Source organism: Hipposideros armiger, unplaced genomic scaffold (assembly GCF_001890085.2).
Source record: "Hipposideros armiger isolate ML-2016 unplaced genomic scaffold, ASM189008v1 scaffold_145, whole genome shotgun sequence".
Lineage (NCBI taxonomy): Eukaryota > Metazoa > Chordata > Mammalia > Chiroptera > Hipposideridae > Hipposideros > Hipposideros armiger.
In genome coordinates, this window is record NW_017731495.1 from 162,479 (window position 1) to 183,393 (window position 20,915).

General features: G+C 38.2%; 1 protein-coding gene across 1 annotated transcript in view; it reads left to right on the forward strand.

Moving 5' to 3' along the window:
* Positions 1-20,915, forward strand: part of DCDC1 (doublecortin domain containing 1) — a 392,688-nt gene that overhangs the window by 149,067 nt on the left and 222,706 nt on the right. Inside the window, exon 10 of the mRNA XM_019650696.1 lies at positions 15,993-16,085. Within this exon, the coding sequence (XP_019506241.1) occupies positions 15,993-16,085 (93 nt within the window). The remainder of the gene's footprint in view (positions 1-15,992; positions 16,086-20,915) is intronic.

Here is a 20,915-nt window from a genome sequence, read left to right on the forward strand (position 1 = left end):
ATACAACCTAGAGTCCTGGCAATCTACTTTTTATGCTGTACCTTTCCCAGTTCACAACAGAAACGAGGGTTGGTGACAACACGGTAATTATGGTGGTAAGGCCCAGTGGTGGGGGAGGAGACTCAGAATGGGATGAGGGATGTAAAGAATGGATCTTGAGCTTCTCTCAGAATTTCAGGGTGTAGGGACATTGTTGAGTAGAATATGAGGATCACTATGGAATAGCATAAGGGCATGTCAGCATTGTGGTGGGAGATGGGACATGAGGTAGGTGAGGAATAAGCAGCCAGATAATGATGCCACGATAAGGGGCTGGGGTTTTTATCCACTAGACAGTGGGGAATCTCTGAAGATTTTTGAGTGCACAGTGATATGACGAGATTTTTGCCTTAAATTAGAGCTTAAAAACAGGCTAAATCTAAAATGCCAACACATATGGTTTTGCCTGTTGAAGATTTAAAAAGTTTTTGACCCGGTATTAAGAAAATAACCAAAATTTACGTCTGTATCTCCATATGGCAACAACATTCTGGAGATGAATCGCTCCTGACCATTTGGATAGGGCATGGGTCGTCTCAGTGATCACGCATTTAAGTTCATGGGAGGCTTTTTGTCCCAATTTTGGTCACTCATGAACAAATCAGTGTATTCACAGTTATGCTGTTCTGTGATGAGTTAGGACTGAGACAATTGCCCCATGGTGGCAGGGTTTGCCATGACTGTTTTCTTTCAACCAGGACCAAATGGAATGGGGAAAAGATCGGTAACCTCAAGGCTGGCCACAGGTGCAGAGTGGAGAATTTGGGCCCTTTCTGGTATAGTGGGAAGATGGCAAATAAGTAATGATAAGAAATGTGTGAACTGATGTGCTAGAGTTATAAATAGACTGCTCTGGCAACACAAAAAGGATGATAAGCTGCTTCAGGAAAAGCAACCTGAAGAGGGGTTAGAGAAAACTTTATTAAGCAAAGAAATTGGGGAAGAGAATGTTCCCCAAACAGTCGTAGAGTTCACTTGCTAACTCAGCATAACTATTTCACTCTCAAGCATGCTCTATATAGAGCAACAGTGGGGGAGACTTCTAGTCTTCTAACAGAACCACTTTCATGTCTTTTTTTCCTGAAGCACAACTATACTCTCTCTCCTAGCCTGACTTGCAGTTAGAGGTGGCCATATGACTAAGTTCTCTTCAGTGGAATGGGAACGAAATTCCCGATAGCAGAAGAGCTGAAGAAGTATGAAAATTAAAAGACCGTTCACTTCTTTCCCTATCCCAAGCCTCTCGTGTCCCAAACTAAGCTTGCATTTTCACTAGAGGAGAGCTTTAAATGAAGCATGACACGTAAATTTTAAATCAGGTTGGATGAAAATTTAATACTGTAAGTACTAGGTGGTTATAGATCTGCTTAAGATGTTTTTAAGGGGCATTTGAAGTCATTGCCATGCAAAAAAAAGCAAAATGCCAAAAAATATGGCAGCGATGTCATTTCTGTAAACATAAAATAGATTTTACATGTATTTATATTTCTATAGGTGTGTAAAGGGAGAGGTCTAAACTATTAAATATAAAACTGTTAGTAGTACTTTCAAGCGGTCATGAATTGTTTTATTAATTATATTAGAATGCATTAATAGATATTTTCAGAATGGAAAAATAACATTGGGTGCTAATTTTGATAATTCCAGAGATGCAGTGAAAGTTAGGTAAGGAATTATTACCCAGGTGACTTTAATATGGTTTATTAATTATTGCTGACAGTTAATAGATCTTAATCCAGTTTGCTTTTTATACAAATCTCAAAACTAAATTCCACTAGAATAAAGCCTCTACATGCAATTTATTTTCTTATTAATGTTATCAAAATCAATTCATATTAATAGAAATCTGATTTTTAACTCTGGGCTTTCAGAATCACATGGTTTAATAAGAAAGAAAAATTTGCCTATTTGTACCATCTAGCTTTTTCCTCCATTTTTAATCCTATTTTCTGATGTATCCAAGACATAATTAAAAAATTATGGGCCCTGGAGTCAGACATACCTGGATTTGAATCCCAGTTCTTCAATTTTCTTTGCTTTGCATTCACAAGCAAGTTATCTGAGCTCTTTATGCATCGTTTACATGACTACCTGAAGCTCTTTTGAGGACTGAATGCTACAGTGCACCTGCAGTGTCCTAAACAGTGTGACAGAGTAGGCAGCGAGAGGCCCATCCTTATCTCTACCCAGTCTTTGCTCTCATGTCAGTTCATTTTTAAAAAGCAATATAGTTTAATGCATTTATTAAAGAAGAATTCATAAAGCTTCCATTGCTCTACACTCCCCATTAATTTACACTGCCATTCTCTCAAAAAAAGCTTAGCAAGCTGTTAGCAATTTTAAAAGCAAAAGTGACAATAGTATTTTATCTTTTTTGGCCTCTTTTTGTAAATTTTTTTGTCTTTTGAATAAAGATGGAGATAAAATGAGAGAAAAGACAATTATGTTGGGGCAGATGTGGATGTAGAATAGATTGTAAAAATGAGTAGTAAGTCACAGATATTAGTGGATAACAAGAAAAGAAGCAATATTAAAAAGACTAAAAAAATTGCAAGAGTCATGCATGTATACGTATTAACTTTTGTAATATATTTAGTTTATAGAGATATTCATTTTAGTATTTCTTTTTTCCCCCAAAATTCCTTGGTCATCACTTTTTAGATGTATTACAGAATATTTTTTTCAAGGTCCAAACAAACTACATGTGAGAATTATAGATTAATTTGAGGGAGGCACAGTAGACAGGGTTGAGCTATGTTGACAGATGGGCAGAGTTGTGCTTCTTGTGTTTGGGTACTGGGCCCCTTTGTACTCATTTTCAAATAAACTCTTAGGGGACCATCTTCAACTAAGTCTGAGAATCTTTGATCTCTTGACACATTTTTAGTAGTATATCTAGCTGGACACTCCTGAGGTGCTCTCATGGTCATGAACAATATCTTTTAGATATGAAAGGCTCTTAGGAGCCGTGCTATAAAGAAACCCATTTACCTTGGTTTAACCTCGTGTTTAAAAAAAATTACATGACCACAGAATTCCCATCACCTAATACCCAGCACATAGTTTAGGAGACAGTTGTCTAATGAAAAATAAAATCATGTGGAGTCTGAGGATTCCCATCCATCACTAATCCACCACTGGTTTTTGTTGAATGTTTGCTGCCTGCCTGTTATGGTTATATTCGCTGGGGGTATAAGAGAATTATATAAGACATGGTCCTTTATCTCAGGGACAAACACCAGGAAACCAATTAGGGAAATGCTGACTGCCAAACTACAATTCTCAATGGACTGTTAGCCCTCTGAAGGCCCAGAGGCATCGGATTGATATTGTGTCACCAGTACAGTGCGTTGTTTGTATCAGCATCGGCAATCAGTAAAGACACGAGATAAGAGAATGAAGGAAGGGAGGAGGAGAAGCACCGTCCATAGTATATGACAGCATATTTTGGCTCATATATGCCTATGGGGAAGGACAAAGCCAAAGTGGGCTTCGCGGACGAGGCTGGACCAAAGCTGGGCCACAGAGGATTGATAGGAACAGCTTTTCCATCACCACAGGAAATAATAATTGGAAATAGTCTTATTGGAGATGTAGGGTGCGTCACACCCAACGTAACCCACATTCAGACACTGTTCTGTAAGGATAGGGACCTATCTGGCTTGTCTTTCTGGGCCCCAGAATTCTAATTACTGTTCTCAGGGAGTTCTCTGATTCACCCAGCTACTTTCGTGGGTGAGAGAAAATGTGATTCATTGCTTTGCCTAAAGGAATGAAATGTTCTAGTGTGAGAAATGGTGCAGGACTGCTCTAAAGTGGTAGGGTAAGCAGACATAATACAGAGGCAGCCCGTCACAAACGCTTCTCAGCTGCACTCTCAAGTTTTTTGGAGAATCCACAAAATGGTTTTTCTTATTCCTTTAATTAGTCTACTGAACTTGGTAGGTGCCAGCTTACCAATCTCCCTGAAAAATGGCCAGTCTGTTTTATTTCTCTCCTTTCTTATAAATCCTTGTGTGTGTGTTTTTAATTTTTTTCCTTGGCTCATTCTATCAACAGACCCCTTCATATGTGTGTACACAATCTGTGTGCAAAGATGTAAATGATGTTATTTCCTGACACTAATATTACTTTCATCCTGAGCTCTTGCCTACTGGATCCCAGGGGGAAAATAACTGTTCCATTCAGTTTAAAGCCTAGTCTGATCTGATCATTTAAGTAGTTATTTTACATCATCCTGTCTCTCATATAGACTGTCCTGTGCCCTGTTGGTTTCCTTCAAGTAACATAAAGAAGGAGGGATTGTGTGGCTTTCGTATCCTCATTGGGGGAAGTGGCCCCTGGCCTCCTGCTGGCTCGTTGGAATGTGTATGTTGGCATTGCAGCTGCTGGCCAATGGAAGGACGTCCCTTGTTCACATGGTTGCTGGATGCTCTTCTGACCTGCACGATGAGACTTGTAACTCACTCATTTGGCTCAGGCCCTTTTTCTGGTGGTGCCTCTTTCAAGATCCAACCTGAACTTGCCTTCCTCTGGTGCTAGAGGTTCCCCTCTAAGGTCTGTTTGAGACACCCATTTGGCCCTGGCTTCCGTGGTCTGTGGTGCTGCTCTCGCTTTAAAGCCATGTTACCCTCACTGTGCCAAGAGCCTGTGGCAAGCTTCTTAGCCTCCTACTCAGCTACTTCCATGTCCTAAGATACAGAGAAAAGGGTAGTTTTGGAAAGCTAAGCCGTAGGCTTCCCTCTGCCTGCCCATGCTGTGCCATCTTGTCGTTGTGGCTGTGTGCTCCGTCGCTCCAGGACAGCTTCCTCCCTGTGTCCATATTGAGGGGAAGGGAGCAGGGGGCTCCTCTGCTCAAGGATGTTCCCCGCTTATCTGACACTTGTCTCCCTCCCCAAGCCATACCATATAGAAGGGGAACTTAGGACTTAATTCTTCTGGCTATTTTACTTTCCTGCTTCCATCTCTGAGACTTCTTTCTATATTTCCTCTAGGACTGAAGGGGTAAGCTTTTGTTTCATTTCTACATTGTATCTTCCATATTCCTGATGCCAGCAAAGGCAGTCAGAGTCATTACTCCTAATTTACCAGGGGACATTCATGGGCTGAGCCTTCCAAGTTTAGCTGTTTGTATGCTAACTGAGAAGAGCAAAGGGTTTTCTTGAGAGGCAGAATCTAAAGCCAGCAGCCTTGTTTGCAAAGATATTGTTTTGTTGCACAATTTTATGATACGTGTCAGAAACAATATTATTGTGACAAATCCTAGGGTTGCCTGGGATAGTTTGGGCAGCCTGTACTTAGGTCAAAAGAAAAGCATGGTGATAATTTTTAAACCATTACTGTTGTTATATTACCTGTTATAATACCTGAAGGGCTTCTTTAAATTTGGCATATTATTAAGACATTTGAGTTGGATACCATGAGTTGCAAGGAATAGAGCATCTCATTCACATCTCCTAAAGTAATGGGATATTTACATGACATCTGTTAGGGTTTATTAGTTGTAATCAATGAAATCTGTCTCAGGCTAACTTGGGAAAAATATAATTTAATGGGATGGCAGGTGGTTGTACATGGAATTTAAGGAAAGACCAAAGAAAATGGCTGTAGAAAGAACTGCAACAGCTCCAGACATCTGGGTGTAAGGGACAGTCTCTTCAGGCTGCTGTTAATGGGACAGATTCTCTCCACCTGTTTATGTCTCTGTGTGGTTCCCCTCATGACTCTGTCTCTCTGAAAAGAGGCTGATTGGCCTGGAGGGTCAGGGACCCACCCGTTGGTCAGCGTAGTACGTCTCTCCAAAACTACATGTGATAGTGGAAGAAATGGAATAGAGTCAGTTTAGAGAGGTCAAGCTGAGTCAAGTTTAGGGCTTGTGGCATTCCCAGTTGTGACAGAATGTTTAAAATGGAAGGATATTTTTGAGGCAGTTTAAGTTTCTTTAATTAAGTGTTAAATAAATTGAAGGTAAACTATTATGGAGAATTCTTTTCTACATTTTTTTAGACAAGCTATTTAAAAATGTTACCATTTTTAGCTTTTTTTTTCTTTGTAAAGACACCTTTGTTGAAGTAAAATTGATACACATACATTTCACATATTTAAAGTGTACAGTTTAATAAGTCTTTTTTAAAAGATTATTATTAAAAATATAGCTAACATACAATATTAGTTTCAGGTGTACATCTTAGTTACTCAACATTTATAAACCTAAAGAAGTGATCACCATGCTAAGTCCAGCAACCATCCCACACCGTACTACGCTATCCCAATATTATTGACTCTACTCCCTATGCTGCACATTACGTCCCCATGACTTATTTGTTTTATACCTAAAATTTTGGACTGCTTATTCCCCTTGCCCCCCTTTTAAATTTATCATTACAGTTGACATTTAATATTTTTTTATATTAATTTCAGATATATAGCATAGTGGTTAGATATTTATATAACTTAAGATGTGATCCCCCAACTAGTCTAGTACCCACCTAGCATATAAGTGATATCACATAAAAGTGATATCACATTCCATCTGTCTTTCTCTGTCTGATGTATTCCGCTCAGTACAATATGTATTGTCCAGGTCCATCCATGCGCCACCGATGGCAGAACCCATTCCCTTCCACGGCTGAGCAATATTCCGTTGTCTATATGCACCACCTCCTCTTTATCCATTCTTCCATTGACGGACACCAGGCTGCCCTTCACATCTTGGCCATTGTAACACAATGCTGCAATGAACATTTGGATCCATGTGTCCCCTTGAAGTAACCTTTTGGGTTTCTTCAGATAAATACCCTGAAATGGGATCACTGGGTCCTTCATTGTGTCTTCTTTGGGCCTTTGTTTTAAAGTAGTCTGGTACAAGTATCACTAACCCAGCTTTTTTTTAAATTTTTTTATTTTTTCTGAAATATCTATTCCATCCCTTTACTTTGTTTGTGTGTGTCTTTCAATCTGAAGTGAATCTCTTGTAGGCAGCATATGTAAGGATCTTGTTTTCTTATCCATTCATCCCTCCTATATCTTTTGATTGTAGCATTTAATTCATTTACATTGAAAGTGCTTGTTGATAGATATATAGCTATTGCCATTTTATTATTCATAATTTTTATTTTTTATTTTTCTGTCTTAAAGAAGTCCCTCTAAGATTCCTTGAATTACTAGTTTGGTGATGATGAACTTTTTAGCTTTTTCTTGTCTGGGAAGCTCTTTATCTGTCCTTCAATTTTAAATGATAGCTTTCCTGGGTAGAGTAGTCTTGGTTAGAGGTCCTTTCTTTTCATCATGTTGAATATTTCGTGCCAATCCCTTCTTTCCTATAAAGTTTCTGTTGAGAAATCAGCTGACATTCTATGGGAGCTCTTTTATAAGTTACTAGTTGCCTTTCTCTTGCTGCTTTTAGGATTCTCTCTTTGTCTTTAACTTTTGCCATTTTAATTATGATGTGTCTTGTTGTGGGCCTGTTTGGGTTCATCCTGTTTGGGACTCTCTGTGCTTTCTGGACTTGTATGTCTATTTCCTTCACCAGGGTAGGAAAGTTTTCAGTCATTATTTCTTCAAATAGGTCACCAATCTCTTGCTTTCTCTCTTCTCCTTCTGTACCCCTATGATGTGAATGTTGTTAGGCTTGATGTTGTCCCAGAGGTCTATTAAACTCTCCTTAGTTTTTTTTTGGATTCTTTTTTTTTTTTTTGCTCTCCTGATTGGGTATTTTCTGCTACCTTATCTTCCAAATTGCTGATTTGATCCTCTGCTTCATCTAGTCTGCTGGTGATTCCTTCTAGTGCATTCTTTATTTCAGTTATTGTATTCTTCACTTCTGACTGGTTCTGTTTTATGGTTTCTATGTTGTTTTTTATGCTTGCTATCTCTTTGTTGAAGTTCTCACTAAGTCCCTTGAGCATCCTTGTAACCATTGTTTAAAACTCTGTCTCTGGTGGGTTTCTTGCCTCCATTTCATTTAGTTCTTTTTCTGGACTTTCTCCTATTTTCTTCATTTGGGTAGCATTTCTTTGTTTCCTCACTTTGGCTGCCTCTCTGTGTTAGTTTCTATGTATTAGGTGGATCTGCTATGTCTCCCAATCTTGGCTGGGTGGCCTCATGTAGTAGGTGTCCTTTGGGGCCCAGTGGCACAGTCTCCCTGGTCACCTGATTCAGGTTTTCCAGGAGTGTCCCTTGTGTAGGTTGTGTGTGCCCTCCTGTTGTAGTTGAGCCTTGATTGATCTTGGTATGTCAGTAGGTGGGACTGACCCTTAGGCTGACTGTCTGTGGGGTTTGTCCATGTCCATAGCTCATGGGTTGCTGTGTGGGAAGCTTACCACACTGAGTGGGATTTGCCCCAGTTGGTTCTGGTGTTTGTTGAGACCACTTTATGTGTGCCACTTGTGGGGCTAATTGGATGGTGCTCAGCTGTGGTCTGAAGCCAACCTCCAAGTATGTTGGTTCTGGGGCCTCTTCAGAGGGGCTCTGGTACAGGCCCAGGTGAATCACTGCCTGTGACTGGCTGGGGTCTACCTGGTAGGAGCTACAAAGCGATCTGCAGTTGTTCACTGCCTGTGCTCTACCTGAAGGCACATGGTAGAGGCCACGCTGTGAACCAAGGACCTCTGCCACCAGTACTGGGTCTGGGGTAGCTCCGCGAAAAGCTAGGACATCCCAAGGCTTGCTGCCACCTGCCAGCTCCTTTAAGGTTTAGCCACTGATAACGCCTCATGCAGTACGTGAGCTAGGTGAGGCAGGACCTCAGGGAGTTACTAGAGTGAGAAGAACTGTGGTCACCAGGTTAATGTAAATTCTGGTTTGGTGCCAGTGATGAGCCTGGAGTCACTTAGCAAAAGTCTTGGAGCAACTGAGGCCAGTTGCCGCCCACCTGCTGGACTCTGATAGTTTTTCAAGAAAGAATGCAATGTAGGCGGTGCTGACTGCTGGTAGAGAAAGTGCCTCTGGCGTTGGGGAAGTTAGGTGGGGCGGGATCCCAGTGAATCAGCAGGGTGGAGCATCGGAGCTCACCAGGCCAGTCAGATTGAGATTTGGCCAGAAGGGGTGGGCTCAACACAGGAAAGATGGCACCCACATGCCAGCTGCAGGTAGGTGAACCTCTCACTGGGAAAATGCTGACTGTCCTTCAGTTCTCCCCCCAAAGCCAGATGCCTCAGCCTGCCCCCCTGTATGTCTCTAAGGCCCCCTGAGTCACCAACCCTCTGCTGGAGCCCAAGATGAGTGTCTCTGAGCAAGTGAGTCTGGGCGCAGGCTATTTAAAAGGATGTCAGAATCCCCTCTGTTTTTCACAGCCAGATGTTATGGTGGCTCCTCTTCTTGGCACTAGTACTCCATGCTGAGAAGCCTGTTGTGGGGGGCTGAGGTCCCTCACTCCTCTGGGGGGGTCCAAGGATATCCCTCCTGATTCTCCATCGCCACACAGAGGTGTGGGGCCTACTCCGTATCTCCACCCCTCCTACCAGTCTCTATGTGGCTTCTTTATATTTTTAGTTTTAGGACCTCTGATTGCTAAATTTTAGATGGTTTTCCAGGTTGATTGCTCTGTCACTTAGTTGTAATTTTAATATGTTTAGAAAAGAACACAGGCACAGTGTTTATCTCCTCCTCTTTCTTGGACCTCTCCCCAAATGTTACTGTTTTAAAATGGTTGTGATATTTTTGTTTGCTGGTTTTCCAATATTATGAAAATTTCTCTTGCAAATTCTCCCTGAAAACAAACTGTCTTCCAGAAGCTACGGGTTGTGGTAAAGGCAGCTGTTTTCAAAGAGCTAGCAAGGATGGGAGAGGAGCCTCTGGCTTTGGAAGGCCTGGGCTGTGTGAACCATCGCTGTTGCCCAATGTCTCAGAACTAATTTGTGGCAGAACCAGAATTCACAGCCAGTTTTTTTGTTTTTGTTTTTTTTTTAAAGATTTTTATTGGGTAATTGGGGGGATGGGAACAGTGCTGGGGAATTGGGGGAAGGGGAACAGACAAGTTGCTGTCGTTTTGTTCTTCATTCTAGTTGTGGAGGACGCTGCTTCACTGGCCCAAGTTGGCACCATCATTGCGCTCTTCCCAGGCGAGGCAGATCAGTCGCCGGCTTCTGGACGGCCGCTCACTGCGGCTGCTGGCCGCTCACGCTGGCTGCTGGCTACACACGGTAGCCCATGGCAACCTATGGCTACAGCCTATGCCGTCGCCAGCAACTCACGGCAGCCCAGCTCCAGGTTGAGCTGTTGTTCAGCATCTTAGCTGTAGAGGGCAGTGTCACTGGCCCTCATATGTGGGATCTGAACCGGGGCCCTCTGGCATCCCAAGCGAGTTCTTAACCATCGCGCCACTCGGCCGGCCCCACAGCCAGTTTTGAATGAAGGATTCTGCCTCTTCCCAAATCTAGAAGTGGCAATCTTACATTTTTTTTTTAATAGAAGGAACTGAAGTGAAATAACCTGGCTGGAAGTGGGGGTCTAAGTCAGGATTTACTGAAGGGATCGCTAAGGCTGGAACTGAGCTAACCCTTCTGTAGTTTGAGAGGATGGGGCTGAGCCAAGGCAAAGCTGAGAACTAAGTCTTCAACTATGCCCTCATTATAGGACTGGAACTTTGCATTTTCCCCCCACCTTGTATTTAAATTCAGAACCGAATTAGCTATGGGCGTCACACTAAGCAGCTAGTCCTTGTCCTCTGCTATGGGACATTCCTCCCTGTCAGACCATTGCCTTAGGCCGCCTCACCTGGATCAGCTCGCTGTGCCCGTTCCTGCTGCTTATCCTTCAAGGTGCAGCTGGTCTTCTCTCCTCCCCTTTCCAGAGCCATGTCGAGCCACTGCACTTCTAAATACTAACTGTATTTAGGACAAAATCTCATCATGTAATTAATTATTAATTAGTAATATTAATTTTTACTAATCGTATTGCCCCATATGATCACTTTTCCTTTTCCTAGCTTGATACTGTCCATCGTTTATGCCTTTCCATCGCCAACCACTCCATCCCCAAATGATATTTTTGCCCTTTATACTTGTAGATTGTATTGTTTTTCTGTCTACTTGACAAGTAATTGTGATCTGCCTCATGCCATATATTGCTTGTCACTTTCTATTGTTTTTATATTCTCCTCAATCGTATTGCACTTTGCTGTTAACCTATTTATGCCTAGAAAAGTGGTCTAGTGCAGTTGCTGCCCGTGGAAGCATGTTATATGACTTAACGTGGTGGTTTTCTAAAGTGTGAGGGTAAATGGGGTCAGCTGGACTCAGTTCTCAGTTCTCAACTCTCTCCTTGCCTACACCTCCAGCTTTATCTAATTAAAAGTTAAGCTGTGATTTCTAAACTAGTACCTGAAACTAATAATAATAATAATAATAATGAAAAACAGCTAAGCTGTTGTTTAAAGATTTTGGAGAGCAACCCCACACACACATGAGGACCATGTGTATTTTTTAGTTGCCCAACCTAATTATAATTCTTGAATCCTGGTCTGGTGTCTTTTCACAGTCAGTCTCTAGTTCGATTCTGAAAAAAATATTAAGTTTTTAATACATTTTAAGGTGAAATAAATAAGGGTATTATAATATTTATAGCTTATGAACTTCAGGTTCGGTTCAATTCTAAAGGATATTTAAATTAATTTTTAAATAAAAAAATAGTTCAAATTTCTTTAATTTATCACAAGTGTTGAGTACATAAAATCATTTCATTCCTTAAACAAATTCTCACACACACACACACACACACACACACACACACACACACACACACACACATTGCAAGCTGTATTTAAGAGTCTCAAGAGTTGCCCTTACTGTTTATGGCAGGAATAGAGAGCATTGATTTGACATGTTGACCTGTTCACAAGTTTGATTTTGTGCATTTGAACTTTTCTAACTGTTGCCTATGTTTTTTAGTTTCATCTTTGTTGATAGGTAGGGAACCAGAAATATCAGCCTGATCCAATTTAAAATGGTACAGATTTATTATCATTTAATTCCTTCACCAAATATTGTGTGTGTGTGTGTGTGTGTGTGTGTGTGTGTTTATGTGTATGGCCACTTTTTATCAATTCCATTAATGCAATTCCAGACACAAGTTATTTAGATTGACAAAATTCAGAGTTTTTCCTGGACATCGATGATACCAAATCGTGGCTTCCCCCACGCTCCTCGCAGCCACCTCCTGTTCCCATACATAAATGGCAGCCAGCAATGACTGGAAACAAAGGACTCTCTCCCAGTCCCTGAATACAGTGACATTCATTCTGAGAGAAGCAGGGGCAGCTTTTTGAAAGCCGACTTCTTCAGCTGGACAATAACACACAATGAGTTATTGACTTGTTTATATACGGAGCTCTTTTCAGTAACTAACTCTGACTCCCACAGTCTGGACAAATGATTGATTTCGTGGTTAGAAAAAGAGAAAGCTCTTGCGCTAAACTCTGTAGTGCAAACTACTTCTTCCCCATTTGTTCCCTAACTGAATAGGACCTTATTAAAATGCACTTTCCAAAAAAATACCTGCAGCTGGCCTTTATAATCATGTTTTGTATATATAAATAAGTAATTTGTCCCAGTCTTTTGTATATTAATAGACCATTGGGAAACTTGTCAATATATATGAAGGCTGATTGTCCTGTTGTTTATGCCAACCTGTATTGCCTGTGTTGATCTTCATGTAAAATATGGATCAAATAATGTATTAATACATCACTACTTACTGGTCAAAAGCTTAGATTTCTGATAGAAAGATAGATTCCATTTTCTTGTTGGGATATATTGATTTATTAAGGACTTTATATGCAACACACATCATACACTTCACATTTGAATCATTAGCTATACTGAATACAGAGAAAACTACATGCAAAACTACAGAAGACTGAGAGAAGACTGGACAACCAGGCTCTTCTTTGGCTAATACTTACATGGAATGTCAATATGAATTAGGTAGATAGAACACAACAGCTCATTTGATTACTGTATACCTTTTCTAAAGATATTAATGATTGGACTCTAAAGTTTATAGTTATTTTCTCCTATAAAATAGATTTTATTTTCTCTTACTGTATGTTAAAGTGTTTGCACAATTAGCCTTTAAACAGCATGTGTCTTTCTCTGTCTGACTTGTTTCACTTAGGATAATGCCCTCAAGGTTCGTCCTTTTTGTTTGTTTTTGATTTTTAATTAGAAGTTCACTTGACATGTCCACTCTGAGGACAGGACACTGTGGACATCACTCATTCATAGCGTCGCCAGGAGTTGGAGCCAACTGAACAGCGCTTAGCACACACAGCCTCTTTATATACGAAAAATTAGCTGCAGAAATTTCCAACTCACTGACAAAAAGTTTTTCATATATTTTAGATAAGAGCAGCACATCAAAAGCATCTAGTTTTGTCTTAATGAAGAAACAGGATGCTCTCCTTTAAAATGGCAGGAGAGAAGAATCCAATTCATGTCGTGGGACTTGAGGGAGAGACGCTGCTAGCACTGCATATTATTAATACTTCAGGGTGGAAATGCACTCTCTGAATTTGACTTTTTGCTTTCAATAATTTTCCCTAAATAGTTTTGTTAAGTATCTCTTTTTGGGAATGGCCGGTGTTTCCAGAAAAGGCCTCATGTGCGTATCCTTATATTTTGTTAACCATTTAATTTCCAGTATCTTACTGGATATCTATTTGATACTTTTCATTAACGTTGATATGTTTTCCCCTCAGTGTATGTAGATTAGTATAGTACTTCTTTAGAAGTTGAGAATTAGAATGAAGGGGATTTTCCCAACTGTGACGCTTTCAAACTTAAAGAATTCCCACTTTTTAAAGAGTTCCTTAGAAGGGGTTCTAAATGTCATGGCTCTGGGAACCTTGTTAGAATCTGACTTACTACTATGGCATTGAAGAGCTTCATGGCTCTGTTTTTGTTTTGCCTCCCTTCAAATAATATCTGCTCTGAATGTTTATGCATTTGAAAATTAATTGTGTAAAGAATAGATGTCACTCTCCACTGTATTCATCTCCTCCTGAGATGAGAATCCCCTAATAAAAAAATAACCATGGAGACTTGACACAGTATGTTGGGCTAGTTTATACATGGGCTTCCATGTATGAAAGTTGAATTTGATATTTGATATTTTTATAATATTATGCTTTTTGTATTATTTCAGCACAGGAAAAAAATATTCTGTGGGGATAATGATCCTAAGAATAGTCTTACATGATATTCCCTCCCAGTTTTATTGAGATATAATTGACATTTGGCACTATGTGAGTTTAAGGTATATAGCATAATTACTTGACTTTCATATATTGTGAAATAACTATAATAAATTTAGTTAACATCCATCATCTCATATTGATACACACACACAAAAATTAAACACTGATGTTTTTTTTCCCTTGGATGAGAATGCTTAGGGTCTGCTCTCTTGAAACTTTCAAACGTACCATATAGCATTGTTAACTATAGTCATCATGTTGTACATTACATGATTTTTCTAAAAAATTTTTTCGGTAGTTCTCAATTTAGGACAGGAACAGGCAAACATTGCCTGCTGTCCATATTCACCCTGCCATTTGTTTGTTTTTTAAGTTTTATTGAGGCATAGCCACGCTCATTCATTTATTTATTATCTATTTCATGCTACAGAGCTGAGTAATTGCAACAGAGACTGTATGCTGCTGCCTCACACACACACACCCCCTCCCCCCACCAAGCCTAAAATATTTACTATCAGGCCCTTTACAGAAATATTTGTCAACTCCTTATCTAGGCTGGTCATCAGAATTACCTAAAGATTCCTGGGCCTTTATCCTCTACCAAAACAAAATCTCTGATATAGTGAGCTGTATCACATATCAGTGGATGAAGAGTTCACAGGCTTGATAACCATTCACATAGCATATATGCATAGTCAGATTGAGGAGGCCATATTGTTGACCCCACCCCACCATGTTATTCCAAGTATTAGAGTGGGTCTTCAGACAGGGTATGGATTAAAGACATAATTTGTGAGGCATGCAATTGAGAAAGCCTATTTAAAACAATGACAACATTAACAAAACAAAGCAAAACACATCGTCATTATTCATTTTTAGTCATCAGTAAGGAGATACAACATGGAAAGTCCATTGCTTAAGAACTGTGAAAGATTTCAGTTCAGAGGGCTCTGTATCAGGCTTTCTTTCTAGTAATGCCAGTTTGTTGAGTGAATATTATTCTATGAGTTTAACTTTCTCCTTTTGTTGAAAATAGCATTTTGTTTCCATGGGGACTATTTATAAAAAGTATTGAATGGGCCACATTCACCTTTTTATAACAAGGGTTAACAGCAGTAATAGAAGACCTTTATCTGGCTTTGTAAATGGAGCAGGTCAGAGGTAACTGTTCAGGTATTTAAGATACATTATCCTTTGTTGTGAAATATTATAAACCATTTTATACCATACTTGCATGTTCCAGTTGACATTTGCTTTAGGTTTATGCCCTCGAATCTTTTTTCTTTTGCCCTTGAATTCTTATCCTGACATAACAGCAGCCAATTTATTCCCGATTGGCAATAAAAGACTTTAATAGCAAATATCAGCCTAATTAAAAAAAAAAGCTGCTATGCTCATTTTGATAAAATGCATTTAATTAGTATTACTCAGCAGTGTCAAATGTCTGCAATTAAGGACTCCCTCCCAAGTCATATTTTAGTAAATTTAAAAACAACAAAAGTTGAAGTGCAAAATTCAGTGTTTAATGTTTCAAATATAAGAATGAACTTTCAACCTATTTAACCTCAATGGAGTTTATTTTTATATAAGTATGTGCCAAATTAATTTGAAATTGTCTTCCATGATTTGCTAAATTAGTTGTTTGGATAAATGTTGCTGTTAGGAGTCAATAGGTGCCTATTTTATTTATCTACATTATCTATCTATCTATCTATCTATCTATCTATCTATCTATCTACTTAATCTATTTATTTTCTAGTTGAACCTGGCCATGGATGAACACAAAGAGAAAATTACTGAAAAAGTCATTCTTTCAATGACAGCAAAGGAACGCCATAAGGCACAAGAAGAAGTAAGGAACTTACTTTTAAAACTTTTATAAAACCACAAAGAATACTAATTTTAAAATTAAGCACATTTTACTTGGGTCTGGTAGTAAACAAACTATGGTTACCTGATAACAACATAATGGAAAAAAAATTGGTTAAAACTTAAAATCATTTTATGGATATAGGCAGGTTGAAAAATATATGCTTGAAAGAATAAATCGTATTATAATTTTCTGAAAAATACTTATGAGCACTTTCTCATAAATTTCCTAATTTAGGCAATTATTATATGCACCTTGAATCTGAACATCATAAAACATGCTAATATATGAAAAACATTAAAATTTAGTTGATCTTAAATAAATGCTAAATCTAGTTTTTATTTTCTGACTTTCTAGGAATAGAATTATTTTTCTGAATTCTAGAAATGCTAACAATATTATCCCTTATTTAGGAGCAACTGTGGTTTACAATGTCAACCCTAAGTGAACTAATCATAAGATACTGTAGGAAATATTGTCATGAAGAAAAAGCAAGCCTTTTTCTCTCCAAAGCTCATGCTGTGAAGTTGACGGCATGTTCCATAAATGAAATTTTAATACAAAATTGGTGCTAGACAAAAGGGGGAAATGATTTTCATGTAATTTCCTGGAATGCAAAAGCATTTAATCTTTCTGAGAAAAGATCACGAGTTTGCTAATTTCCATGTACTACTGTCAGTAAATAAAATCTACAAGCAACTTAAAGATTAAGATAGTGTGCATAGTTAACAATTAAACTTTCATGTAATTCTCTTTTGACATTTTAGCAAAGGAATCTATCCAAGGTTGGGGGTTTAATATTTTCTTATTTTGATTACATCTCTTTTGCTAACTATGTATTTTACGATAGATGAACAGGTACAATGCATCAGATTTTTCTGAGTAGAATTCAAGTCTTACATCAGGGACTACATTCATATTTGGGACTTATGTATGCCCAGTATAAAGACTATTGCAAACATTGATTGGCAATCTCAGTAGAAATTATTTCATAAGAAAAATTCAACTTGAATAATTACTAAGATGTAACAAATAACAATTGTACTAGCTTTAAGTTAATAGTTCTGACTCATTCCACTTAATATTAACAAGTTAAAAGAGTTGGTTGATAATTATAAATTTTGAAAACATTGTCCTCTATTCATTTGAAAATTTTTTTTATCACAGTTGGAGAGTTTTATTACATTTTTACAGTAAGTTTGAAATGAATCTATTAAGTATCTTGATATGGTAAACTCTAGAAAATGCAAATAAATATCTCTAATTAGTATAATTTAAATTATACCTATAATACAAACTATTATTAAGAGGTGAAATAGAAAATAATAGAAGAATGAACAGATTAAGTATTATATGCCTTTTAAATATTGTAACTGATTTGCTCTTTGATATTTTATGCAAAATTACAATTTCAATGGAACTGAAAACTTGAAGTGGCCCAGGAAAATAATTATTATACTAAATATATCATCTTTAATCTACCTTGTTAGCAACACAAGAAATTAAAATGACCTTTTCTTGAAAATCCAACAGTATTTATGCATATTTAGTATTTCTTCTTTATTATGTCTGTTTAGTACCTATATACTTGTGTGTCCTTCTTGCACAGAACCTTATAAGGTTACATGTTTGCCTGTAAGCTGTGGCTCCAAATGCCTTTTGTTTGCTTCAAAAATCAAATGCACAGGAAAGGAAATACGTATTTGTGTGTGTGTGTGTGTGTGTGTGTGTGCGTGTGTGTATGTGTTAACCTTTAAATATATTCCATACACCATGAGAATAATTTCTATGTCATTACTTTGAAGGTGATTGCATTAATCTTGATGAATAATTTGTAGTGTTTTGGTTAGAAAAAGTCATTGACATCAAGTTTTGGTCCTAATTCATATACAGAGATGGGAATTTGTGATGGTGAACAGAAAAAACTGGGGGGGGGATTATTTCAATATTTATTTTTGCCCACAATTTAATTTTTTACAATAAAAATACCATAGTTTTAGATATTATAAATCCCCAAACTAAACATTGTAAAATCTGAGATTTAGTTTTAGATTTCTGCTGCTTATAGTTTTATCTTAAAATCTGGTTTATTTCATGTAATTTCCACATGAAACCTGGGAATAATAATAATGTATGCACCATAAGACCACTTTGAGGTGATGACATCTGTTAAACTATACAAAGCTTTTTGGAAATGGTCTACTGCAAATCTGCATGTGCCTTATTTTTGTTAGTTTAAAAGTATGTTATTCCAGGTTGTCTGAAAAGTAAATACCACAGGGGAATAAATGGGTACAAATTTTATTAGAAGAAATGCCTACAAGAGAAAATGGGGAGACCTCTGGGTGAAGCTGGGAGACATGAAAGACTGAAATGCACACTTGAACATGAGTGAAGGAAAGAGGGAAGGAATACTGGGTAGAAGCTCCTAGACTGTTGTGCAGCCTGAGAAAAGTTTAGTAAAACTGGTGGTGTATCCTTGAACCAAAGCTGTTTATCAAAGTTGTTTATCCTGTGACCCCCTGGGATGCACTTGCCTTAGTATGGCAAGTGATGGGCTTCAGAGCATAGTAGCTGGGACCCTTGGCCAATTACGTTTGAGGTCTGTGAGATCCATTCTTATTGCTGCCTCAAAAGGTATAGCGACATCATTCTTGTTGCCATCAGCATAGTCCTATTGCCAGGCAAGTTATAAAGGCATTTAAAATGTCTATTTTCAGTCACTTATTCCCCCATGATTGAATGGGGGTGTTAGACTTTTGAATAGGCCTAACAGCAGCACATTAAGGGGCCTATGACTGGATACAAGATAGATCTTCCAAAATATTCTCAATCTCAGAAGGGACCTATGAAACTATTAAAAAGTTGGGAGTAGTTGAAGGGTAGGAGTAAGAGGTGGTACAAACTTCAGGTTTCTTCATAGTTAACCTGCAGCTTCCAAAATGAAGAGGTACTTAGCTTTGCTCACAGGTTCCCGTGTCTTTTCTAGTGTTCATACAGTCTGAGTTTTGTTCCCCTTCTTCACCTGAAAAACACCCTGCTCTTGGGCCTGAAACAAAGAAGAGAATTTAGGAAGTTTAAAATGCCCATTTTCATCTTCATACTCCCGTCTGGTTCTTCTTAATTATGCTGTAAATTGGAAAGTTTCTTGGTCTTCACTTTAAGCACTGACCTGGCTTTGAGACCATCCTGTATATTACAAGCCAAGGTGACATGCCTAGCATAGAGGCTGTTGCCCTTTGTTCTGATTTCAAGTGGCAATTCAGTGCAAAGGGCTCTGGCATTCTCCTTACTAACATAGTTGGACTCAAGGCCACACAGATTCAGGCTGACAGCTGAATGTACCACTAGAAAAACCAGGAGCTCCTCAAAGAGTCATTCACTATAGCCGAAGTACAGGATTCAGAATGCATGGTTCAGAATGTACAACTTCAACATGCATACATTTTAGAATAATTATAAACAGAGTATTTATGTTGACTCTGAATCATCCTGAGAATTTAATTATTGGGTTGTCGGAAAAGTCATGACGTATTTTTTCTATGTTTCTCGTCACAAAAATGCATCATGACTTTTCCGACAACTCAATAAATTCAAGGATTGCACGAATGTATCATAAAATAGGATCGAACTGCCCTACGTGTGATGCAAAAACCCATGTGCATGTCTGTACACAGGTGTGCATTTGCATTCTTCCAGAAGTTTGGTTTGTTTCCTCATCAGGACACTCAACTTTTTTTGTTACTTTCTGCTCATTTGTCACTCTCCCAAATTCTGTACAAGTGTCACTTCCGTGCAGCATTTCCACGGAGAATGAAGAGTCGAATGTGTAGGCTTTCCGCCGCACAATGAGATGGTGCATTTTTCCACATATGCATACGTAAGCCTTCTTTTGTGAATGGGACTGATAGGGTCAGATAATGTTTAAAGGGAAAGGCTTTATGTCTCTCAGGCCTCTATGTTTCCACATGGATGCTCCCACACACACATAGATTGAATTATGAACAGACCCATTAATGCTGGGATCACAAAAGGTCAAGTTTTGTCTTCTTTTACCCCTATTCACATTGCCTTTGTAGAGAGGAAAAAAAAAAGGATTTGCAGAAAGAAAAGATTCATGATTAAGAATTTTAAAGAACATTTTTCCCCTTTTAGCAACATCTGTGATTTGAAAAAAAAAATCATATTATGTAAATTAATTCAGTAGTATTGTATTACCTACCTGATTTTGGTGTATGATTTATTTCATGTATAGGGTTCTTTTTAAGAGTAACATGTTATCATAATAAGTAAGAATAAAATGTAACAGTTTCAGGATAAAAGACCTTATCAATATGTAAAGTAACATAAAGTTTTAGTGAAATTGGATGGAATTTTTATGAAAATGTCAGTGGCAGGATTGATTCTTTATATATTTTCTTCTATGTTTAAGGTGTGTTAATTTTTGCTGGAACATCTTATTTGGACCTTTTCAGTTATTTTTTTTAAAAGGTAATAATTGGTATGATTATGTTTCACTTACATTAACAAATAAGTCATGAGGCCAATGAAAACAACAAAAATGATAGAGAAATGTTTTGAAGCAACAAAGAATTCATAGGAAATGTAACTTTTAAGGCTTTAACCAATAGCCCTTTAGAATGCAAATGACATCATCAATTGTATGGTTGGTTGATTTCTGATGTCACATGAAATCCTCTATCAGTGAAAGTCTATGGATTGTGACAGTGAAACCAGTCATGTATAAAAATGCTCTCAAATCAAAGCCTGAAATTCCTCTTTTTTTTTCTTTGTTTGGTGCCTTACTATATA